This window comes from Eptatretus burgeri, chromosome 5 (genome assembly GCF_056783735.1).
Source record: "Eptatretus burgeri isolate ZD-2024b chromosome 5, Ebu_testis_v1, whole genome shotgun sequence".
NCBI classification, from domain to species: domain Eukaryota; kingdom Metazoa; phylum Chordata; class Myxini; order Myxiniformes; family Myxinidae; genus Eptatretus; species Eptatretus burgeri.
In genome coordinates, this window is record NC_140965.1 from 122411300 (window position 1) to 122436140 (window position 24841).

Genomic DNA, 24841 nt, shown 5'->3' on the forward strand with positions numbered 1-24841 from the left:
AGCGACCAGACCAAAAGTAGGTGTACCACCTGCCATAATCTCACCACTATCCGGTCTCCGAACCTCAGAGAGAGCTGCAATACCAATGTTCAAACGCTGGATCTCAGATAATAGCAGAGACAGGTGATCATCCTCTCTTAAGGATAGGACATTCTTGTCACTCAACTGAAGGGACCACCTCAGATTAACCCAAGGAGATGGCCGTCTGGTGGACTACACATCAGCACCATCCTGGAACACACTCCCGCAACCTGACACAGGAAGGTTACTCCAAGCTTTTTCTCCCATCATCAATGAATTGGGGTCCCGAAGACTTTGCCGCAATCCCATCATCCATTGAGCTGCCCTCTGAAGGGCAGCTACACAGAAAGTACTTCGACGGAGTGGGTTTTCAGTTTTATTTGCATTTTTGTTGTCCAGTCAAACATCATAATGTGTTTACCTTCCCTCCATTTTTTATTTCACGAATCCAAGTCTGGTTCTAAGTGATGATGGGGAAGAAATAGAAGAAGAAAGACACATGGAGGACTGATATTTGTATGGAGGCAATCCAATTAAATAATCATTATGGATGGAGTTAGAGGTTAGAGTATGGGTTACATCAGGTTCTCTCAGTGACAAATGTCATCAAAGCAAGTGTGGCGATTTACTGAACTAAACGAATCATGAACCACAAATGGAATCCCATGAATGTGAAAAGATTAAGAACAATGATTTAGAAAAAGCTTGAAAGGTCACTTCATAATTGTAGGGGTGTCAACTGCCGGCCGACTTGGTTTTGACCACCGGGACATGTGTTTCCTCACCAACATTACGCCTGTTTATTGTTAAAAAAAAACAAAAAAAAAAAACGTTTATTTGCCAAAATGGTCCACATTAAAATGCACCCTCAAAGGATTTTGTCTTCCCAGCTATGCAGTCCTGTAATGTGCAAAAGTTCTGGTTGTAATGAACACCATGGATTGAACGCTTTGGCAGAGAAACGCCCGTTAACAACTGCCAGCTCTGACGTGGTTTGTTTACCTGTTGTTCTCCATTGTTGTTGTAATGCCATGGGCAAGCAGTTCTTGCTCAGATCTTGCCTTTCCCGCATCACCTAAACAACAACAGCAAACAATCATTCTATAAATCCATTACGTGAACAAAATGGCATAACTCAAGTCCAAATTTGTGTAGATATAAAACGACTCATCAGGATGGTGCCTTCAAACATCAATATCCCTTGTTATGCAAGAAAAGCATGTGAAGAGACTCAATCCACTGACATATGATGACAGGTTGCATTGTCTTTACAAATTTCCCTGATATAATATCTAACCCCCACCCCACCCCACCCCACCACACCCACCCCCCTCCTCGATGCAGCCCAACATACACAGCCAAACTACCTTTCTCAGTATTCCCTCTTGTTGGACTGTCCTCTTGATATTTACTTTCTCGAGGTGATGAGCAATCTTCCCCTGATACCACAGGGACAGGCCAAATGGAACTTCCCAATGTCGAAGGCGAGCAGCCAGAGAGCATGATATCATCATGTGCAGGTGTCATGGGTGGTGTAGAGTCATCACACATTTGGGAGAGGGCTTTAGTTGTGAATATGGGATGACAGGGATGACAAAAAAGTAAAACAACAAAAAAAAACACAATGAGTATGACCACAGAATAGTAACTATCATGCTATTAATAATGGAAATTATTAAAATTATGCTTTTTGAGGCTGCTTAACATTTCAATGTCTGATCGACATTGAGTTGGCAGTTGCCAGACACAAAATCAAGCTGTCTTGCTCACTTTATCTCCTCATGGGCATTAAAATTATACGGTACGTTTTGAATAGTATACTGTGTGCCCCACAACCCAAGATCCCAAATTGCCTATAAAGGGATGAAAGTGCCCATTATTTCTCTAAAAGCCAACTTTTTGATCTACACATACTTTAGAACTCATTGGAGGAATTGGCAGCCTTAATTGAAAGTTTAGGAAAAAATTCCTTTTCATTTTGATTGTTTCTGAATTGAGGTTTATTAGAAAGACTCGTGTACCGATTGCCATTTATGGAAACTGCAAATTTGAAATAGTCCTCATAAAGGAAAATTCTCATATAGGAAATTAAGAATTGGGCCAGCATTTGTGTACACAGCCTACTTGTTGAAGGGTAGAAAGGTTTATCATTGTAAACAGGTGCCTGGTGTCGCCTTAATAGTTAAGGTGGCTGGCTTAAGATCTTAGGGTCCTGAGTTCAAGTCCCTGTCAAACCAATGAATCAACACCAGGTGGATTGATTCAGCCGATCATCCTTCCGAGGTCGGCAAAATGAGTGTCAGTTTAATCAATCAATAAAAAAGTACCATTTATAGCCAAATCACTTGGTATCATGTCCAAATATCAGCTTCCGAGCTCAATAGGTACCTAAAATATTGCCCTGATGAGAAAGAAAATCAATAATTAATAAATCGATAATATAAATTAATTAATCAATAAATTGATTAATGAAAAATATACCATTTTTGCCAAAAGCACGTGATCATCACATTGTACCCAAATTTCAGCTTCCAAACTCAAAGGATGGCTGAGATATCACCCAGACATACAAACAAGAATGACGTCATGCATAGCAAGCAAGAAACTTGTGAAATCCAAAAAAACAATTGACCTTAAAAAATAATTGGTGGTTGAATTCATTGACCAAACACAAATTCTCTTCAAATTTCAAGTCAATCAGATAAAAATTGAGGATTTTAGAAATACCACCTTCGTTGTTTACCTTTGGCCTATGTTGACCTTTTGGTCGATGTTAACCTCAAAAATAATTGCGATGAATTCAGTGACCTGATATGGAAATCCTGCCCTAATTTCGAGTCAATCGGATGAAAAATGAGGATTTTAGAAACTGACAAAGTTGTTGACCTTTTGACCTCAAAACAATAGGTTAATGCTTATGATGAACTCCATCATGTGGTGAAGTTTGGTGAAGATCGGTTTAAAATTGTGACCTGTAGGTGATTGACATGGACAGACAGACAGACAGACAGACAGACAGACAGACAGACAGACAGACAGACAGACAAACATACAGACAGAATAACGCACAAGACCAACCAATATACGTGAAAAATCTTTGATTTTCACAAATAAGAAAACAAACAAACAAATGGATTGAAAACCGAGTATGCCCTTTCAGCGTACGTCATCACAAGGTGCCATTGGCACTTTTGTCACCCAGCGATGAAGTCATGCATCTCCTGGAGATGGAATTGGGAGGGATCGTTCTGTTCTTGCATATGGCAGCTTGACAGCGGGGTAGCGATCATTTCTTGGAAGCGCAGCTGTGCAGCTGCTGCTGTGCCCCTCTACCAGTACACTGGTACTCATTCTGCCGACCTCGGAAGGATAACAGGCTGAGTCAATCCCACCTGGTGTTAATTCGGCAGCCAACGGGGCTCAAACTTAGGACACTAGAAGCCTAAACCAGCCACCCTAGCAGCTAAGCCAACACCAGACTTGGGAAGGGACAGTGTACAATCCACACTTATAAATGTCAGTGTGTGTCGTGTGTGTCGTGTGTGTGTCCTCCATAACTCCAAGACCTTGAAACCTAGCAGCCAGAAACTTTGCATAAATACCAAGGGAACTCCAAGGAAGTGCAAGAGTGAAAATTGGGTGTTTGTTTGATTTATTTAATTAATAATTAATGATGGCCTTATTTAATTATATCCTTAATCAGGGGCAACGTCGGCCAAATCGCTCTCAATTGGGTCTTAAGGCGCATCTTGGTTTACCTTGCTGGGGTCTGAAACTGAATTTTTTTTGGTCTACTCAACCATGCCATGATTTCTTAACGATTAAGTTTTTTTTTCTCCACTTTCCTCACTCATATTATTGAATGCCTGATCATCATACCGACGAATCACTGGATACATTGTGATGCTTATAAACACCCAGAGACGCCAGCGTTTGTGGCTTTATTTCATTTCCACACATGCCACACCTCAAGAATCTCTTCATCTCAGACGAATTTCAAAATGTAAACTTCTTTATTGACTTCAGCAGTAGTTCTGAATGCTAAAAAAAAGTGTTCATTTGTCCATTTTGGACATGCCTGACATTCCCGGTGTCTGCGGGTGCATGGTGTTAAAATGACCAATTGGTGATCGCTATTCGCTTGCCAAGCCAGGTTTGGTTTTGCCATTCCTTATCACCCGTTTCGTGAGAGTGCTTATAGTGGGGCAGATAGGCAAATCAATTGCGCAATTCATGACTAAAGCATGAAAGTTCTAACATACCATAAGGTTTCTTTTCAGACGTGGAGCCATTCTGTGTTTGACCTTTAATGACCTTGAGGTCAATGACCTCAAACATCGAAGATAACTGTTTTTTACCATCCCATCCTTCATTATAAACATGTTGAACGATGTAAACAATGCATTTTTATTCCAATAGAGATGTGTGTATATCCTACAGAGTGTTTGCGGTTAATTTCAGGTACTTTGATGATCTAAATCATTTAATTTTGATTGGTCCAACACATTTCAATATGATATTTTCACGTAAAATCATCTTAGATTGCGCTAACACTATTTATGCTTTGTGTGTTTCAGATAGCCTGTCAGACTCATCCTGGAGGTTCTGCTAACAGCTATCCTTAGATTATAGAACTGTTTAACAACTGGTGGTGGCAAGCCTGAAGAAACTATATTCACAGGGTAGTCTAGGACGCTGTCACCATGTCAAAACGCCATGTTTTGATAGATCCAACTCAACCTTGCAGCACATCCAAGCAACCCAAGCCACCTTGCCCAACGAACTGGAAGCTTTGTATTCTTTGCCAAGCAGAAATATGGGAAGCCTTGCAGTGTCCAGCCAAATCCAGCAAGAAACCTGTGGGTAGCGGTTATGTGTCATTGGCAAAGGACCTCCTCCAGTTTCAGGACATTGGCCACATGCCGACTGAGCTGAATCGAGACAGATTGGACGATGGAGGTGGCGTAGAGGCCACACTGATTGCACACAGTGCTCTGTGGCATAAAACCTGCCGGTTAAAGTACAACCAAACAAAGCTTCAGCGACTAGTACAGCAGAGTTCAAGTGGTGGTTCGACTGTTCACACACGGTCTACTCACAGCCACGTGAAGCTCTGTGTTTCTTCTGCAATGAGTCAGCTGGCTCTGAAGGCCGACATGAAGCGTCAACCAAACAGATAGACACGAATGTTCCGAAGTGTGCCTTAGAGCTGGAGGACACGGAGCTGCTGGCCAAACTTGCCCCGGGGACATGATTTCCCTCGACGGCAAGTATCACCCCAACTGCCTCCGCATTCTCTACAACAGAGCCAGACAAGCTGCCTCCAAGGATGAGCATGGGGATGATGCTCGTCTGCATGACATCGCCTTTGCTGAGTTGGTGGCATTCATGGAGGACACGCGTGGCGACGATTGTGCTCCTGTTTTCAAGCTGGCAGACCTGGTTGACCTGTACAAGGTCCGACTGGAACAGCTGGGTGCCACAGTGGAGACTCGGATTCATACCACCAGATTGAAGATCCGCCTCGTGTCTGCCTTCCCTGACCTAAGAGCACATTCACAAGGGAGAGACACACTTCTGACGTTTGCAGAAGACATTGGAGATGCTCTCAGGAAGGCCTGTGACCATGACAGTGATGCCATGCATTTGGTTCAAGCAGCACAGGTGGTGCGCAAAGAGATGTTCGACACCAAGTTCGCCTTTGATGGATCATTCCAGCCCGAATGTCAGAAAGCAGCAGTTCCACCAACACTCTTGGCTCTGGTGAAAATGATTCAGGATGGGGCCAACATCAAACACCAGACTCAGCTGGTGGACAAAGCCACCACAACTGCCACCCTAACAGTGTCACAGCTGCTGGTCTTCAACAGTGTCAAACATGCACGGGCAGTGAAGTCATCAAGCACCTTGCGTCACAGCCGTGACCGTGAAACTCCACTTCCACTCTACATTGCACTGAAAGTCCATGCTGTCACACGCAAGAGGGGGCTCATTGACACACTCCTCCATCTCAGGATGTATTTCATATGACCGCCTCCTACAAGTGTCATCCAACATCGCCAATGGAGTTTGCCAACCCTTCAGGGTGGAACATGTTGTGTGCCCGCCAAAGATGCGCAGTGGTCTCTTCATGACAGGAGCTGTGGACAACATTGACCACAATCCAAGTTCTGTAACAGCCAAAGATTCCTTCCATGGCACTGGCATCTCTCTGATGCAGCACCCATCACATGAATGTGCAGGCCTTGACCGTGGCGTGCTGGTCATTAACCAGTCCACTCCGTCCACCGGGTCGATCGCCCCTCTGCCACCAGCCTACACCAGTGTGTCACCAGCTGCTCTGAAGATGAAGCAGTTTACAGCACCTAAAGTCCAAGGTCGAGCAATGTTTGGTGAGGCATCACTCTACCCACCCCTCTTTCTTCACTCTTCCCCCCTTCCTCAACCCCCCTAACTGCCCCACCCCCTTCTGCGACTCCTTCTCGCTCCACCACCTTCCTCCTCTCTCTCCCTCCTCCATTCCTCATTTCTCTCCCTCCTTCCTCTGTCCTCCCCCCCTTCCTCATCTCTCTCCCTCTTTCCCCTCTCTCCCTCTTTCCTCTCCCCATCTCTTCTTCATCCCTCTCCCTCCCTCTTTCTCTCTCCTCCCTCCTCCCTTAATTCCCCCTTCAAAGAAGCGATGGGTTGTAATTGTTCATGCATAACAAACTTTGAGGTAAATTTTTATGGTACCAGGACAAGTCGGAAACTGTTCAGCTCACGAGTAAGTGTGAAAGAATTGTTGTATGCACAGCTAGGCCATTATTTTCTTCGCATGTGAGCAAGGAATGTCATGATGACTTTTATGGCAAACGTGGTGGAATAAACATCACAACTTTTCAACAACCGCAAGGTATCCTCATTATTCCGAATTCTATTTCAAAGAACAATGTCATAAGATTCAAAACTGTAAACCATTGAAACACGAGAACACGAAACACTATTGGATGAAGACCTGCAAAGTTTCCCACCGAAAACTTTCAAGTAAGTAAATGTTCCTTACATCACATCTTCAGGTAAAATATTTCACAGAATGAATGGTTTTCAGCCACAGGAATGATAATGTGAATGTTGGTAAAGGGCTCACGCTCTCCAGAGTCGATGACGTTCTCGATATCGCTGCACGGGCAGGCAGACTGACTCGGCGTGGAGGTGTGGGGATCCTCAAGCAGGTGCACGAGATCAGTGCGTTTTATTCGGGCGAATGCCTCACGCAGCCTGTCCACTGTCATTCATGCGTGTGCAAACATCAACAACAAATTAACATTATCAGCAATTTTCATTTTCCAATTATTAACGAATTGGGTGACATCGGTTCCATTTTCAGATCAATATAGGTTAGCATAGGTTTATGTCCACGCTGCTGCCCATTAAGTGATGGTCATAGCAAATCGAGTTGAAAATGTTTTTTAATCGAAAATTTGTCTTTATATACTATCAAAGTTATTAATAACGACTAGCTGTTTAATCACTTGTTTTTATGGGGGGGGGGGGAGTTCATCCTACCCGTGGCATCCTTTTCTTGACGGGCAGCCCACATTCGTAACAGTTCATAGCTCTGCTCCATCACAGAAACTGGGTTTTCTCGCTCAATAAAGTTCATCTCTTCTTCTGTTAGTTTCATATCTCGTGCAAGTTCTGAAAGGCCACATACATACAATGCCATTATTATTCCTTAATCATTACTGTAGCTTTCAGAATGGAAGGTTGTTATCTTGCAGGCATCCCTGCATGAATGAGTAGCCTTTTGGGGATAAACACAAAACAAACTAGAAGGGAACTCGGTAGAGCGCATACCTCCACCCCGTAATGCCTGATCCACAACCGCAAGCTATTTTTTTGAGATATCATGCTATATATCATTTATGGCCCTATCACTCAATAGTGAAGAATCACTTTAAAAATTCAAGTAGTCAGATCCGGATCCGGAACTTCACCAAAGTCTAATCGGTTCGTCCTTGTCACACACGGAACCGGTCTACAAAATTTCAACTTGATCCTTCCAAAACTTTTTGAGATATCCTGTGCACAGGAAAACAAACAAACAAACAAACAAACAAAGAAACAAACAGACAGAGAGAAAAGGGTGAAAACATAACCTCCTTCACCTTCAGTGGCAGAGGTAAATAACAAAGAAACCAATTGTGAATTTTACTACATTCATGAGTGGCATGTGCATTGGTACAAAGCATGAATATCATAAACACGAGTATGCTTGGCACACAACAACGTGGGAGAGGAGGGGAGTGTTAAGGTGCTACAACAACATTTTCAAAACCACCAAATCACAACTATGGTGGACTTGAACCATCGAGGAGACCACCGTCTGGTGGACGACACCTCAGCACCACCCCAACACACACCACATTGTGTTTTGTGGAGTGAAGTGTTTTGTGATATCCGGAGTGCAAATCCTATCACCAACCTCCTAGGGAAGGTAACCAACTGCAGGACATCCACATATGCAGTTGGCACCAGATATGGATGGCCATTGGCTCACAAGGAGTTCCTCCACCCTTTGGCAGGTTTTGTATTTAATCCTAATGGGTGTCCATGTCCATAAACTCTGAACACCAGGGGGACCTTGTGGGGGGAGCCGGTTTAGTCACTGACACTCGACCATGAACAGGTTAGTTCAGGTTTTACATCATACCCATAAGCAAGTCACAGATCCGATCTGGCCTGACCTGACCTGACAATCAGGGTTGGGTGCCGCCATATCAGCCGGGATGCTATATAGTATATACCATCGATTGGCACGGCACACACAGGGCTCCCGTCATCATCAAGCAATCCCCCAACCCGAGCCTCCGAGTCGCCGGATGACAGGTGCACGCCACGACACCCAGCTACAACCTTGAAAGTACGGGCCATACGTCAGCCCCACCCTAATGTGGTCTAGATGGAGTACCTATCTACATATTGAAGTTGACCCTTATACATGGTTTGCATTTACTGGAAGCTCAGTGTAGACCCTGCACCAAGGGTAGTTTTTCCCACCTGGAGCAACCTCAAGCAACACCTTGGTAGGGCTGGGGCAATGGAAATCTCGGCTGTTCCAGGTATATAGCAATGGATATATTCATATCAAATATCGTCACATTATTTATGCTTCCCCATACTTTGCTGAGAGCATGAAACAGCAGAGCTGCAAAATATAAGTCGTTGCATTGTGAAGAGGTTGACAAATTGCTGGTAATAGCCTTGCAGGCTGAGCTGAGGTTGTTCAGGAGAATTGAGAAAATCGATGGCAATATTGCAGTCGACGAGCTGAAGGAAAGGGTTAAGTGTAATAGCTATGATGTGTTGGGCCAAAATCAATTTGTTTGAAAGGAAATTATGCTGGAAGTGGAGAAACTCTCAAAAAATAACGAAGATATTCAATCCTTTGGACTTCATAAGAAATGGACCATCTGCAACTTTAAAGGAAATTATTATTTCAGCCTCTCAACCTGATGTTTGAGTAAATGTAGAATTACATTGGCTTAGTCGGCTAGAAATACAACTCACAAGGAGCACATTCAGCTTTGAGATGTCGCTTCTGGTTTAAGTTCCAGGCACATTGAAAAAAGGTCACCATGTTGTTTCACAGACAGGACATGGCATCGATAAGTGCACCATCTGACTCTTGGGATGTTAAATCACGGACCCATCTTCCAACATTAATTGCTGATGAACGTTCGATATCCCGTGGTGACTTTCAATGAAGAGTCGACGATTGTCAATAGTACCCCGGAAAAATTCAAAATACCCGCTGAACATTCGCAGGCACTCCATGACTGCACACAACGTGTCTCAGAAATGAGGCAACCAACAGCCCAAATTCATAACTACATCCTGGTCAAACATGCAGTTGGTAATCATAAAAATTGGCTTCTAATATGTCATGCTCTGCACATCGACCTCACACGACACTAAACAAATGGGAAAGGTGCAGGCACGTGCTGAGTGCAGGTGGAGACATGGGGCAGATACCCATGATGGCTCTCGACTTGTTTTGGGTGTAAAAAAGGTATCGATGCACTCAGGCCAAAGTGCATTGGCTTAAATGTACTGCCCATGAAAATGCATGATTGCACCTCATAATCTTCCTTGCTGAATAATTCAAACCTCCTTTCACTTATTACCCTCGCAGAAAGAGAGGGTATCGCATTTGGATCCGTTTGTCTGTCTGTCTGTCTGTTTGTCCACATAGTACTTAAATGTCTTTCTCTGCAATCGCTTGTCAGATAGAGACAACATTTCCACCATCGGGGCGACTACTCATGTAGAATGTTTTCTTGATAATTGTGGCGTCATAGGTCACGTGGTGTGGCAGCCATGGTGGAAAAACGGGAAAAATTTGGACCAACATCTCTGAAACCACAACAAGGAAAAAATTGAAACTCGGCGCATGGCAAGTACTCGTCATGGGGAATACGAGCGATGTTTTTATGACGTCATAGGTGCCTTCATTATGACATCATAATTGCACATGAAGAAGGCGACATCTGATCATTATGAAAATTTGTGAAGGTCATCTTGAGGTAAAATGGTCCACAGAAAAGAAAAATGATGACGTCAGCAGTGACGTGATTTGGCAGCCATATTGATTAAAAAAAAGAAAACATTCAAAAATCTGCTTCTCTAAAGTGGCTGAACAGATTGAAGGAAAACCTTACATGTTTGACCACCTGTCCATGAGGAACAAAAGGTTCACATATATGATGTCATAGGTCACATGGTTTGGCAGCCATATTGGATTTACCCGAAAACCGATAAAAAAAATCTTCTCCAGAACGGCCGGATCGAGGAGAAACTTCACACAAATGTTCCACAAGCCTTGAGGATACCAGGGTATTCACAAAAAATTCATGGCACATGGTCTGGCAGCCATCTTGGATTGAGCGAAAATCTTTAAAATATTCTTTCTCTTGAACCGCTTAATCAATTGAGGTGAAACTTCACAATTATGATCTCGTAATGATGGGGAATATATGTTTTGAATTTCAACCTGATCGGACACATGGTCCAGTAGACAGAATTATTTAATTTTTTCATCTGGGTTATTTTTGATGTTTATTTTTTTTATTATTTTTAATAAGGCTCACTTGGCTGTGCCCTGATGGGTTTGAGGTTAGAGGAGTAGCAGTTGAAATGGAAATCCTATCCAGGTTCCTCCTGATGACTTAATCTTTGCTTTTTGCTCGTTAATTATGTAACACACCAGCACACAAACACCACACAAAAGTCCTGGCGAGGGTCTGCAATCTCTGTTTGCTCTTTTTCTTGTTTGCTCTGCTCCTCTCTTAGCCTCTATATTCTTCATACTCCCCTTCCTCACATATACTTAATGTATGTATACATAAACCCAGGCCCCAGCATTCGCAGGTTCCACGTATTCGCGGTTGATAATTTGTGACATGCTTTGACATTCACAGGAAATTACCCCACGTATTCGTGGTTTTTGCCGTGATTTTTTTTTTCACGAGCCACGAGCAAACACAGTTCTAAAACATATCTTCCACGAGCAATGCAAAAATAATCTGGATGTACGTACGCAAAAAAAACATATCTTCCACGAGCCCCGAACATGACCTGCTTCTGTACGTGTATTGTAGCTTCACGGGATAAACATAGTTTCGTGGGACGTCTCACCATGTGCACTTTAAACATACAGTACTGTACATAATGTATTGTAGCTTCATGGCATAAACATAGTTTTGCGGGATGTCCCACCAGGGTAACACGTCATTCCCTGCGAGTTACTTACAGAATGAAAACACTAACAGCATCCATTGATGTATCCAGTAATTACCAGGTCACCACATATGGACATTGCACAATGGAAACATTCAGCGCATCTTGGTGTAAATCACCATCTTGCTACAAACAGCACCATCTGAGCTGTTACATTTTGAAAACGCTCAGCACAATCTAAATGCAGATAGGAGAGACGTCATGTCCTGTGAGTTGAAGAATGGAAACATTCAGCATATATATTAGTGTCATTAACAGCTAGCTACATATGGACTAATTACACAATGGCATCACTCACCACATCTATGATCAGCAGCATCACCCATAAAAATCCCCCACAACAATGCGCAGACTACTCATCACATCCTGGATCACCATCATTCTCATCCTGTTGCTCTGACCTGTGTATTGCCTCTTGCTCCATTTATTCTTAAAAAATGGCTCCGAAGGATCGAGGATAACACTCAGAAAGGTATGCTTCTAAGCGGACCACTGATACGGGAGAAAGCCAAGCTCCTGCACGACCATCTCCCTGGCGCGGGTGGTGCCAACATGAGCGCGGCGGGTACAAGTGGCATCTCCAGCCCTTTTACAGCAAGCAGGGGGTGGTTCCACCGCTTCAAGGCACAATATAATTTGCGCAACGGCAAGCTCATAGGGGAGCATGCCTCCGCAAACCACAATGTGCCCAAGACGTTGCCTGCAGAACCCATGAGCCTCATTGAGGAGGAGCGCTACCTGCCGGAGCAGGTGTTTAACGATGATGAGACCCGCTTGTTTTGGAACAAGATACCGACCAGAACATTCATCACACAGCACGAGAGCAAAGCAGCTGGCTTCAAGGCCGCAATGACTGGGTATCCCTTCTCCTCTGCATAAACGCCGAAGGGGACTTCATGGTAAAGCTCATGATGCTCTACCGTTCCCTGAACCCACATGCGCTGAAGAACAAAAACAAGCAGGCACTGCCCATGTACTGGAGGGCAAACACGAAGGCGTGGGTGACGTCTGAACTTTTTATGGACTGGTTCCATTTCTGTTTCGTTCCTCAGCTAGAGAGGTACATGGCAGGAAAGAACCTTTCGTTCAAGGTACTCCTGATGATTGGCAATGCTCCTGGCCACCCCATGGATCATCATGACACCCACCCTGATGACGCCATCTTTGATCATTACTTCTTCGGGTTACTTCTTGGTCTTCCATTTCATTATGCTCGCGGCTTGTGGAAAAAAAAAATATTCACCGCAAAAACCGCGAATACACGGGGCAATTTCCCACGAATGTAGGAGTATGTCACAAATTATCAACCGCGAATACTTGGAACCTGCGAATGTTGGAACCTGCGAAGGTCGGGGTCCGATTGTATACATACATACATAAATACATCCATATATATATTGTTGAGGTTTTCCCGCTGGCGCGTCGCCACCAGCACGACCCTCGATGGAGCGGTGGTCACCTCGGCTCGATCACCCGGAATGTCAGATTGCCGGCCCGGAAAACTCCAGGTCGACGGGTCCTGGTTAGTTTGGACCGAAATACGCCAATGGGGAGATCACGTGGGGTAGGGTTAATTGCCAACTTCAACGTACCAAAGTACCCACGTGATCCAGCTACAGGGGTACTTCACCCTCGGCGGAACTTGTACGGAAGCGAGCCGCTTAAGCGGGAGCGTTCTGTGTGCGTAGCCGAGCGGTGGTATCGCCGAATTCCACCGGCCCGATTATCTTGCGACCCTGGCAATGGCCAACTAATCCCTCACACGCACGACATGCTCAGCCAATGAAGGAAATGACACAACGAGCTGAGTACATTTAAACAATTGGGGTTTCATTTTACAATAATAATGGGGAACTAAGGAACACAAAGAGCAGAACTAAACCGAATACCAGGCAATGCACGTATGTACAGGCAAACCACTTATACAATTCACTACTTAACAGACTGGCGCCACAAATAGACACACGCACACCCAGACAGAAATGGACCCCCTGGGTCTTTAATGGGACCTCCAGCCCGGAGGACAGTTGGGCTGAGGGTCAGGGTAGCTGGCTACCTGGCCACGAGCGCGCAGCTGGATGTCCCCTGGTCGTGAGACTGGTGTCGCCGTACCAGCCAAGGGGAAGGCGACGACACAAAGCTCTGGGGCCGGGACGAGGTCGTTGCAGAAGCCAAGGTGATGAGCTGGGCAGAGAAGAAACGGGAGAAGACAAGCAGGAAACGAACGATGACGAAATCTCCTCAGAACACACCTAATATCGGCCCCCTCCCGCTCAACGAACGCTTCTCTCCTCCCCACTCACCCTCCCATTGGACCGGAGGCCCCATGTGACTCCTCGTCTGCTCCCGATTGGACAGGTGCGTAGTGGGCGGGGCACTCCCTCCCTTGGGCGGAGTCTCCAGCAGGGGGGGGGCGTATGTGGCTCCGCCTACGGCTTCTCCTCAGACCGCGTGGTTACTGGCGAAGGTGCTGGGTCGGAGGTGGAGCGCGGAAGACACCGGCTCCCCGTTGATTGGCCATGGTGGCGTGGTGACATCACTTTCACCCGCCCCTGGCACAGGAAGCTGAGCAACATGTCTCTGCAGAGCTCCGCCCACCCCTGACGTCAGCCAGGGCGAGGTGCACGAAGCGAGGTGAGGGCGATGCAGTGTGGTCGGCGGCGACGTCGGCGGTGTAAAAATAACGGAAAGAAAACCTGACTAGTAAAACAACTTCACAGCGCAGGAACATTTCATTACCAATTAGACTAGGGTCAGGACCCTAACTGGCAACACGGACTCACCGATATAACTGAGCTAAAGGACCTGAATGTTGAGTGCGATAGCTTTCCAAATCCGCAACGATATATATATATATATATATATATATATATATATATATATATATATATATATATATATATATATATATATATATATATATATATATATATATATATATATATATATATATATATATATATATATATATATATATATATATATATCTTCTTCTTCTCCTTTCGGCTACTCCCGTTAGGGGTCGCCACAGCAGATCATCCGTATGATCCGCATAGTGATTTGGCACATGTTTTACGCCGGATGCCCTTCCTGACACAACCCTGATCGCCTCTGACGACACAGGGATATGGTACACCTATTTTAACTGGGGTATACACCGGCCCAGTACACTGGTACTCATTTCGCCGACCTCGGAAGGATGACAGGCTGAGTCAACCCCCCGGTGTGTTAATTCAGTGGCCCAACGGGCTTGAACTCAGGACATTTTGGATCCCAAGCCGCTGCCCAAACCACTGCGCCAACACACCAGGCTAACAATATATATATATATATATATATATATATATATATATATATATATATATATATATATATATGCATTAGCAAATGCAACCAGTCACTGAGGTGACGGGAATATTAAGGGTGGGGGGAGAAAGAAGGAGGGAGGGAGGGGAGGCGAGGGTAGAGGGGTGAGAAGCTAGGAATGGGGGAAGAGCGAGGAAGGTGGGGGAGTGGGGGAGGTGAGGAGAGCGACACCGCACCAAACATTGCTATACACTGTTGGAGGGAGGGTGCGAGAAGGTGGTGTGTGTGAGTGAGTGAGTGAGTGAGTGAGTGAGTGAGTGAGTGAGTGAGAGAGAGAGAGAGAGAGAGAGAGAGAGAGAGAGAGAGAGAGAGAGAGAGAGAGAGAGAGAGAGAGAGAGAGAGAGAGAGAGAGAGAGAGAGAGAGAGAGAGAGAGAGAGAGAGAGAGAGAGAGAGAGAGAGAGAGAGAGAGAGAGAGAGAGAGAGAGAGAGAGAGAGAGAGAGAGAGAGAGAGAGAGAGAGAGAGAGAGAGAGAGAGAGAGACCGAGAGACAGAGAGAGAGATAGACCGAGAGAGAGAGAGAGAGAGAGAGAGAGAGAGAGAGAGAGAGAGAGAGAGAGAGAGAGATAGACCGAGAGATAGACCGAGAGATAGACCGAGAGAGAGACCGAGAGAGAGACCGAGAGAGAGACCGAAACCGAGAGAGACCGAAACCGAGAGAGCGAGAGAGAGCGAGACCGAGAGAGACAGACAGACAGACAGACAGACAGACAGACAGAGAGAGACACACAGAAATGTGTGGGAGGAGAATGCTGCATTTTATTTGGTTTTGGGGGGGGGCGATGATCAGAAAGAGAGAGAGTGAAATGGGGGGAGGGGAGAGACAGGTGAGGGGAGGAGGTGTGGTTAGCAAAGAGAATGATATGTTATGCTTAATGATCAAAAAACACACACTCACTAATTGAGGTTTCAGTATACAGCGATTTTGGTTTAAATAACACAGAAATTAAGAAAATGTCCGAAAATGTCCGAAATACGAAGATCTCAAAAATGAAGTGAAATGTTCCTGGATGTTGAAGAGATCCAAAATTGTACCAGTAATCAATGGAGCACTGTGAATGATGAAGAAGAACCTCACAGAGTTCTTAACCATTCCTGGGAATATCACTACAAATAAACTGCAGTTGGAAGCTGTCCGAAGACTCAGTATCGATCCTCAAAAGAGTCCTCGGAACAAAACTTCACGACTTGGTCCATGATTCGTGACCGCCCTGACCGAAACGCAGGTGGATACTTCAAGACCTGGAAGTACTGCGTTCCTCTTCTGAAACCCGCATATGGAGATAACCAATAACACACACACACACACACACACACACACACACACACACACACACACACACACACACACACACACACACACACACACACACACACACACACACACACACACACACACACACACACACACACACACACACACACACACACACCTGAAAGCAAAATGATAAAATAAGGAAATGTTATTGTTATATATATATATATATATATATATATATATATATATATATATATATATATATATATATATATATATATATATATATATATATATATATATATATATATATTTTTGGCTTCTTGCGGAATTGTTTGGAACGCCTTTGCCCTACATTTGTCACATCATTAGTGGCTCACCTTTCCAGCTTTCTCCGAGTTGGCTGGCAATCAGTACAAGCTCGAGAGGACCTCGACCTCTTCCAGCCTGGGAATCTGCAACAACGAAAGTGAGAGTTCTCCAAATACCTTGAGAGCAAGTAATTTACCAGTCTTGATTTGCAGCAAATACAAAAAAATAATGACTGGTAGCAGGCTTGTCCTTGCAGTGTTCACTCTTACTTATCTTTTCAAATGTGAAAGTCGCACTGGCCACAACTCCATATCAAACTCAAATGAATCAATGTTGGAGGCAAACTACTGCAATGGCATTGCACCAAAACAGTTCAAAAGACTTTGAAGTCTCGATAAACTTTACAAGCCAAGACTCAGCATATCTGTTCTCGGCATAAATTTGTTGAAATCAAAATATCAAGTCGATTTCACATATCACTTTGAAGGTCATTTAAAATGAAAGTTTTCATTGTAACTCAATTCAAAATATTCCAAAACTCGATTTTGCATTTACTTATAAAATAAAAAACACAAACATGTACAGAGGTCCGACACAAGTTAACATGTAACAAGTGAATGATAATGAAGCAATATTTAGAAGAAATTGATTTCTGGCTCTTCTAGTTCTAACCATATCTTTTACTTGAGAAACAAGCATATACGGATCTCTATTCTAGAACAGTGGAATAAACAAGACATAGCACAGCAACAGATCAGCAGAAACACAGCATGGCACGGGGACAATGGCGTCACCGAAACAAGAGGCATACGGTCACAAGAAGCACAAAACAAAACAGATCAGATGGATCACGAACTGTGCTTGTCCTCGGGTGGTGAAGTGTTGCTGCTGTCACCCAGGCCGCTCTTTGGACTGCTGCTGCTTTTACTCGTTGTCCGCTCGTCAGAAGGTGGGTTGGGAGATTCTGTGGAGGCGTCAAAGATGTTACTGTCTTCTTCCTCCGTCGAGCACAAGCCTTCTTCACGATGTTTGGCACCACCATTGTTCCTTTGCTTTTTAGAAAATCTTTGTGGTTGTTTGTCTAATTCACTGAAGAGACATTCCGAATTATGTGCCTGTTCTTTATTGGTTTTAACAGGTAGCCGAGATTGTAATGACTTGGGCTTTGTTGCAACAACCTTGGATTTTCTCCCTTGTATTCTCTCAGCCTGAGCCTTATAATCTGAATCTGAATCAGAGCTTCGATGCCTCACGGGAATTCTAGATTTCAAGAGTAACTCGGAATCAGGCTTCATTCTAGTAGTGGGCTTACCGCGAGATGCATCAGCTTTGTGTTTAATATCACGATAGTTTCGTGACATTTCTGGTGTATTTTGATTGTTTGATTTGTTGGCCATCGATGCTACTCCAGGGGTTTCCCTCATGGGCAATTTGGATTTGGATTTGGCATGGGCATCCCTTGATTCGCCATGAATATTTTGGGATTTTGAACGCTGTGTATGAAATACCTTTTCCGTGCGCTGTTTGACTGCAATGCTCTCGGATTTTTTGGACCTCGTGACCACCTCGTGGATGCCCCCACTGTGAACCGTTGGAGAGAGGGTTTTAACACACTGTTTTGCAGCATCACAATCATTGCCTTGACTTTTGTCTTCAAGCGGTGAATTGTTGTCCTGATTTTTGGAGGCTGAATTGTGCTTGAAACTCAGCTTCGTCTTCATCTCAACCTTTGCAATTTGTCCTACCATGGTTGAAGACAGCACTTGCCCTGAACTGTCTTGTGAGGACACCTCAGGAGTGACAACAGTATAAGCAGAGGATTTTTGCTTATTTGGATGTGTGAGGTTAGAAATTCCCTGGGATTTAAGAGCAGTCAAGGGCTTTGAGGAAGCAGATGATTGTGAGATTTTATGTCGTCCCTTCTCTGTGCTCAATGGGACTTGCTTTTGACAAGAATTGTAGCGTTGTTCTGCAATTGGTATGGACTTTGAAGAACGATGCATTTGCTGTTCTGAGACCTTTTGAACAGGTGATATGGGAGCCTTTGATGCATTGTTCCCTGCTGAGATATTCTTCTTTGTGGCACTCTTGGAAACAGTGGCGGATGCAGAGAAAGGGGGAGAGGTAGAAGATGAAGAAGAAGATACGACAGTCTTTGATGGTGACTTTGTTTGGAACGCATTTTCTTTCGAAGAATCTGAAGCTTCTAATGTTAGTTGAGGCTTTGCTTGCAATACAACTTCCTTGTGAGGTTTCTTTCTTGACACCTGTTTATCAGCTTTAATGGGATTGGTAGAAACTTCACTTTTAGCTGTAATTTCACTTTTGGGTTTTCCCGAAATACCTGCAGTGGAAGAAGCACATCTCCCAGGTGAGCAGGTTGACCCGAAAGCTTTCACTTTTGGTAAGAATTGATGAGAGGTTGTTGTTTCAATAACCCTCGTGTCTTTTTGGGCACTGTGCTGACTGAGCTTGCATGTGATATTACTGTTGCTGTCATTAATAACATTTTGAGTGGATTCTTTTACAACTACATTGCTTTGTGACTTATTTGATTCATTTCCAACATCGCAAGTATTATTGTTATTAGAAATACATGCGAGTGCATTTTTGCACTCGACTTTGTTCTGTTCACAAACCAATTCCACCTCCACCATCTGTTGCTTTTCCAAATGTGAATTACTTCCTCCTGAAATGTTACCTTCTAATTCATTGGATGACTCAACCTTTGGAAGATCGTTTTGCTTGAATTCAGAATTTGTTTCATCAAATGTAGAACAAGGAATCAGAGTTTCATTTTCTACGATGGTGCATTCTAAATTCTTCACCTCATCAATTGTATCAGGACAAACAGAATCTTTCTTCGGAATCTTTGCAGATGCAGATATGCCCATCTTAATTGGAATCCGAGACTTAGAGTCAGATCTCATAGTCATCGATGAAACTATTTTTTCTTCGACTGAATCCCAAAGTGATGCAAAAGGATCTTGTGATGCCCCACGTAGAGACTTTAACTCTTGCTCTGTCCAGGTAGAGGAATTGAATGGATCTACAGAGTCGCCACTTTCTTGCAGAGAGGAAGCAGGTGTGTCTTTAGCCTGATATGGTGAGGTTGAGGCTTCCTCTGCTACTTTCACACTCTTGTCATTCTTCAGAATACTGGCAGGTGTTTTTTCTTCAGTGGTGTTCCCCTCTTCTCTCTTCCCAACATCGATAGCTCCACTACGAGTCATTTCAAACAGCTTTCCCTCACGAAATGGAAAGGGAAACATATTTCGTTCACTGGTGGGTGTGCTCTCTGGGTCAGTAGGTGTGTGTGCTGTCGGGGTGACATCATCTGGAGAATTAGCTGGAGATTTATGAATGCCCTCACTAGGTAGTAACAGCCGAAATGTTTTTTGCTCACTGGGCTTCTGCTGATCTCCTAAGCCATCTTCTTCATGCATGCTTTCCCAAGGGTCAAATTTTTGGCCTTTACTAGGCAAAGTAGGTGACAGTGAAAACGCATTGCCCAGCATACTCCGGATTGGATGTCTGCCTTCCAGACTGAATTGATCTGTAGAAGGGGAATCAGAATGATGCTCCGTTGATAGTTCACTCTTGGTGGTATGACCACTGCTTGATGACTTCCCAGTAGATTCATCATTCACAGAAAATCCAGTTGCATCCAATGGGAACCAGTCACCTTTAGCTACTGTAGCATCCCGAACCTGTGCGGCCCAGTCAAGCAACCTGTTTTTGCTGCTTCCATCTGCTTGTGTATTCTCATCCTCCTCACTAGGAAGCTCATAGCCATCCAGTGAGTCGACCTCAGTGGCATCTGTGTCATGTGAAAACTCAGCTGTTGTTGTGAATGAACGCTCTGTTGTTTGAACATCCTGCCCACCTTCCTGCCCTTCATTGCTCTCTGCAAAGAGCTCGGTGATTTCTGCTTTTGAGTCGGTAGTGGGAAAACTTGGAACCACCTTAGAAGCAGTGCTGATGTTATTTATGGCAACAATGTCATGACTTGTCATTTCAGATTTATTTCCATGTCTTATTTTTTCTGTGTCATCACAAATCTTAAAGGTATACTTCTTCAGAGAAACAGTTTTTGGTATTGTGATATTTTCTGTTGCCTGTGCATGATCATCTGCTGACGAGCAGTCAGGCGATGGTGGCTGTACTTTAATGACAGGGTCAGGAAAATGCACCTTGTGAACCTCACGATGACATGTGAGTAATGTGATCTCAGAATCACAAGCAGAGGAAGACGATGTCATTCCGTCATCTCCAAGAAGTTCTATGCTGGCACTAGCTTTGTCTTCATCCAGGAGGTTTAGAGGTGGTGGCGGTGGAAATTCGAATTCCCTCTGCTTTCGATGTGGCTCTAATGTTGATAGTGCTTTTGATAGCTCTTTCCAAACACCACTGCCACTTTCAGCTTGTGCAGACGCTGTGGAACCCCGTCCAGGAGCTTTGGGGTGTTTGTGATGTAACTCAGCTGATGATAGATTGGTTTTAACATTTTCTTTACGAGTTGATTTGTGGGAATCGGCTTCCTTTTTCATTTTACAATATGATCCTGGAATGGTCATCACCACTTCGCACTCTTTGGAGATGTTAGCAGAATTATCTCCAATGCCTGTCATGAGAACATCAACAATTTTGTTTCCTGGTGTAACCGAAGGATTGGAAAAATTTTGAGCAATTTTATTTACATTTATATACTCATTTACTTTGTCATCCTGCTGCTGATTTTGGGTCAAACTGTCAAGTTCTTCTGAGGAAACCTTGGGTGAGGCATCTGAAACTGACTCTTTCTGAGGAGTTGTTAAATTGGACGTGACACAGTGTGAACTTGAGCTGAATTTTTGCTCTGTGACCACTGCCTCTTTCAAAGCTTTACTCTCTACTTCAATAAGCTGCTGAACCTTTTCTTCCAAAAATGCAACGCAGGCAGGTTTTAGCTCATTCTGCGTGCTCACTTGTTTTAACTGCTCTGTCAATGCACAGTGCTGCTGAACATCTATGCCAGAGAGTGGCTTAACGTCTTGTTGCTGCACAGCAAAAACCACAGTGCTCATAATGCTTTTTGGTGCCTTCTCAGAACTACATTGCCAAACATTCTCCTCATTATGCAAATCGGAAGCAACCTTTTTCACTACACTCACATCTGAGCTAATCTCCTCAACTTCTTGCAAGGCAATAATATCCGACGGTGTCATAATCTCTTCTGTTTCTCCACTGACAGATACAAACCCATGTCCTTCTTCCAATGGCTGTCCATTTGGACCAAATACTTTGGAGACATTTTTCTCATCAGACACAGGCTTTATGAATTCTACCTCTTTTTCCCGTTCTGTGTCCGTCACAGTTCTTCTGCAAGCTACCTCCCTTAACTCAATAGTGGAACTAATAAGTGACTGTTGCTCAGGACTGCATAAGGCGTTGCCCATGAGAGGCTGGCTGATTGAGGCTTCTTCCGTTTCATTGCCTCTGCCACTCTCATCGGCACAAGCAGAAGGAGAAACATCTTCTTTCTCCTCCACTGTAGAACGTTCTTTCTCTGAGATGATGGAATCTTCTTCCAGCTCACGCTCACTATCTGTGTTAGAACATTGATTATGGCTACCCCTGTGATTCCATCTTTCGCCACTTAACTCTGAGTTATCTTGTTTAATGACGCGTGAAACTTTCCTTATATAATACCTTTTTGCTACAGGTGGAGAAACTCCACTTTCATTCAATCCCTGAGCCCTCTCTGATGCAGTTAGCCCCGATTGGTTTACTGTTCTTTGCAGACTAGAGCTTGTGATTTTTTGCATTATTTCCTTACCATTTAAACAATCTTGTATGCTTGACTTTGAGGCTTCTGACCTTGAACCCACTGCATCTTTTGCTGTAGTTATTCCCTTTGTTGTAGTTTCAACTGCAGGTTTTGTTTCCCTCTGTACTGGCATAACTCCATCTGCAACAGCTTCTCTGGAAGAACATTTTGATTTTCCAACCTCAGATTGAAAAGAAGAAAGGTACGCCGGCAAGTGACAACCTCCAATTTTTTCATGGCGGTTCTGCAAAGACTGCTGTGTTACAGGAGATCGGATTTCTCTGAACTGAACGTTTTCTATTTGATCTTCCTGAATCACCTGTGTAACTCTTGGGCTTTTTTGGATATCTATACTCTTTACATCGGCTGTGGCTAATGTGGATCTATGACGTGGACACGAACTGCTGTCTTGATCTTCGTCAAGAAACACAGCTTCTCGGATCTCATCTCTTGGCCTTGGTCTAGGCTCTATGTGCATCTTGTGATGTTGTATTTTTGCTTCTCGAACTGGGATGGAAGACCTCGGCAATGGTTTTGGTCTGATAGCTGTGGAACGCTCTTGAATCTGTTGAACAGGGCTTACAGGCAAAGTCCGAACTTTATCATCATGTTGAGGATTTTGGGAAGATGGATTGGGCTGTGTGGAAGGCAAGCGTGTTGGGCTAACTGTTGGTGAATGTCTTTTGAAAGAACTATTGTAAGAAGTCATTATTTGCTCCTCCAGCTTCCTTGGTGGACTTGACGGTTCAATTCTGGAATGATTAGGTACTTGTTTTACTTGGCCAATGGGCTCCTGATGAGTCACATTGTAAATCTGTCTTACAGGGCTGACAGGGTTGTGCTTGGTCATACCAGATACTTGTCTTCCTGGGCTCCCTGGTTCCTCTCTCATGGGGTATGTTTGTTTAATTGGGCTGCCCGGTTCAGAATTGTCTTGGCGAACCGGGCTTCTGCGCTTTCTTTCTGGTGATTGCAGTTCATCGCTCAGCCTTTCTGCTTTGTCCCTAAAGTATTGTGATACTTCATTAAGTTTGTCTGCTGCTTCTTTCACGGTTTTGTCAACCCTATCTTCTCTAAGGATTGGTGATTTCCTGTCCCTGTCCATGCTGGAATTTCTCGCTACATGAGTCGCAACTTCATTCTCAGTCTCTTCTCTCCTTCTTGAAATTTGGGCCACTGGTGATTTGTGAGTGCTATCATTTGTAGAGAGTTCTGTTGCTCTCTCACCAAAATCTAGTCGACTTCGCCTTGGCGGAGGATTTGGAAAAGCAGGAAAACGTACTTCACAAGGCATTGCCTCAGCCTCTTGTGCATTATTTCCAGACCAAACTAATCCTGATATTTTCTCACTTCTTTTGATGGTACTAGAAAGATAAACTTGCAAAGAATCCTCACTGTCTGACTGCTCAAGATCAACAGCCTCAGACAGCAGCATCTTTTCTGCAAACTTGTAACTCTCCCCACGAATTTCAGTGAGTTCATCTTCATGGAACTCCATTGATTGTTGCGTAAGAAGTTTCAATGAGCGGTAGGATTCATCAGTTATTAGTTGAGCAGAGCCTGGTCTGCTGTCTTCTTCTTGTGATAGTGGTGTGTCAATGTGGGATGAATCTAAAAATGAGGGTAATGAGTCATCAGCTGTCAGCTCCTCATCCTCTGGAAAACTTTGCCCATCTGGAGATCTGTAGCTTTCAGGTGATCGACATCCCCATGGAGGCCTTTGACCCTCTGGTGTTCTTTGATTAGCAGGTGATTGAGGGCCACGTGGAGATTTAATGCGCTGTGGTGATTTTCTCCCAATTCCCTGTTTGCTGCTCACTGGTGATTTTAGACCTTCTATGACGTAAGTTTCAGATGATTTACGATAATCACATGGCTTGGATTTACTGCCTGGGGAAATGAGGCTATCAGGTGATCTTGGCCCTTCGGGTGATGTATACTTTATTTTTTGAGCCTCGGGTGATCTTTTTTGCGTTTTTATCCTGTCCGTGATGCTTTGCTGCTCATTATTATCTTCCTCATCTGAAACTCTAATTATTTTGTACAATTTTGTCTCATCCTCAGTGACCCTGTTTCTCCTTTGAGTAACTAGGCTGTCAAGTGCTCTACAGCTACCTGTTGCTGACATGGTTGGGCTACTAACTGATGTGTACATATCTACCATCCGTTTTGGGCTTGACAATTCACTGGAAGGCTTCCATGTCCTATATGAAGTTCTGACAGGAGAGTCTGGAGTCAACGGCCTTCTCTCAGGAGTGCTCGGCCTGAATTCTGGTGTCCGCCCTCCATCACTGGAAAA

The 24841-nt window shown here is 44.1% G+C and overlaps 1 protein-coding gene and 1 pseudogene across 1 annotated transcript in view; one reads left to right on the plus strand and one right to left on the minus strand.

The window, feature by feature from the left end:
* The window catches only part of LOC147027264 (ankyrin-3-like), a 493469-nt gene that overhangs the window by 119298 nt on the left and 349330 nt on the right, over window positions 1–24841 (minus strand). Inside the window, exons 38-45 of the mRNA XM_085883609.1 lie at window positions 17590–24841; window positions 16802–16876; window positions 14103–14256; window positions 13856–13983; window positions 7567–7698; window positions 7148–7285; window positions 1389–1583; window positions 1024–1096 (exon numbers count right to left, since the gene is read on the minus strand). The exon at window positions 17590–24841 is cut by the window's right edge and continues 1298 nt beyond it. Coding sequence (XP_085739735.1) covers window positions 1024–1096; window positions 1389–1583; window positions 7148–7285; window positions 7567–7698; window positions 13856–13983; window positions 14103–14256; window positions 16802–16876; window positions 17590–24841 — 8147 coding nt within the window. The remainder of the gene's footprint in view (window positions 1–1023; window positions 1097–1388; window positions 1584–7147; window positions 7286–7566; window positions 7699–13855; window positions 13984–14102; window positions 14257–16801; window positions 16877–17589) is intronic.
* On the plus strand, window positions 3980–6827 carry LOC147027265 (uncharacterized; annotated as a pseudogene).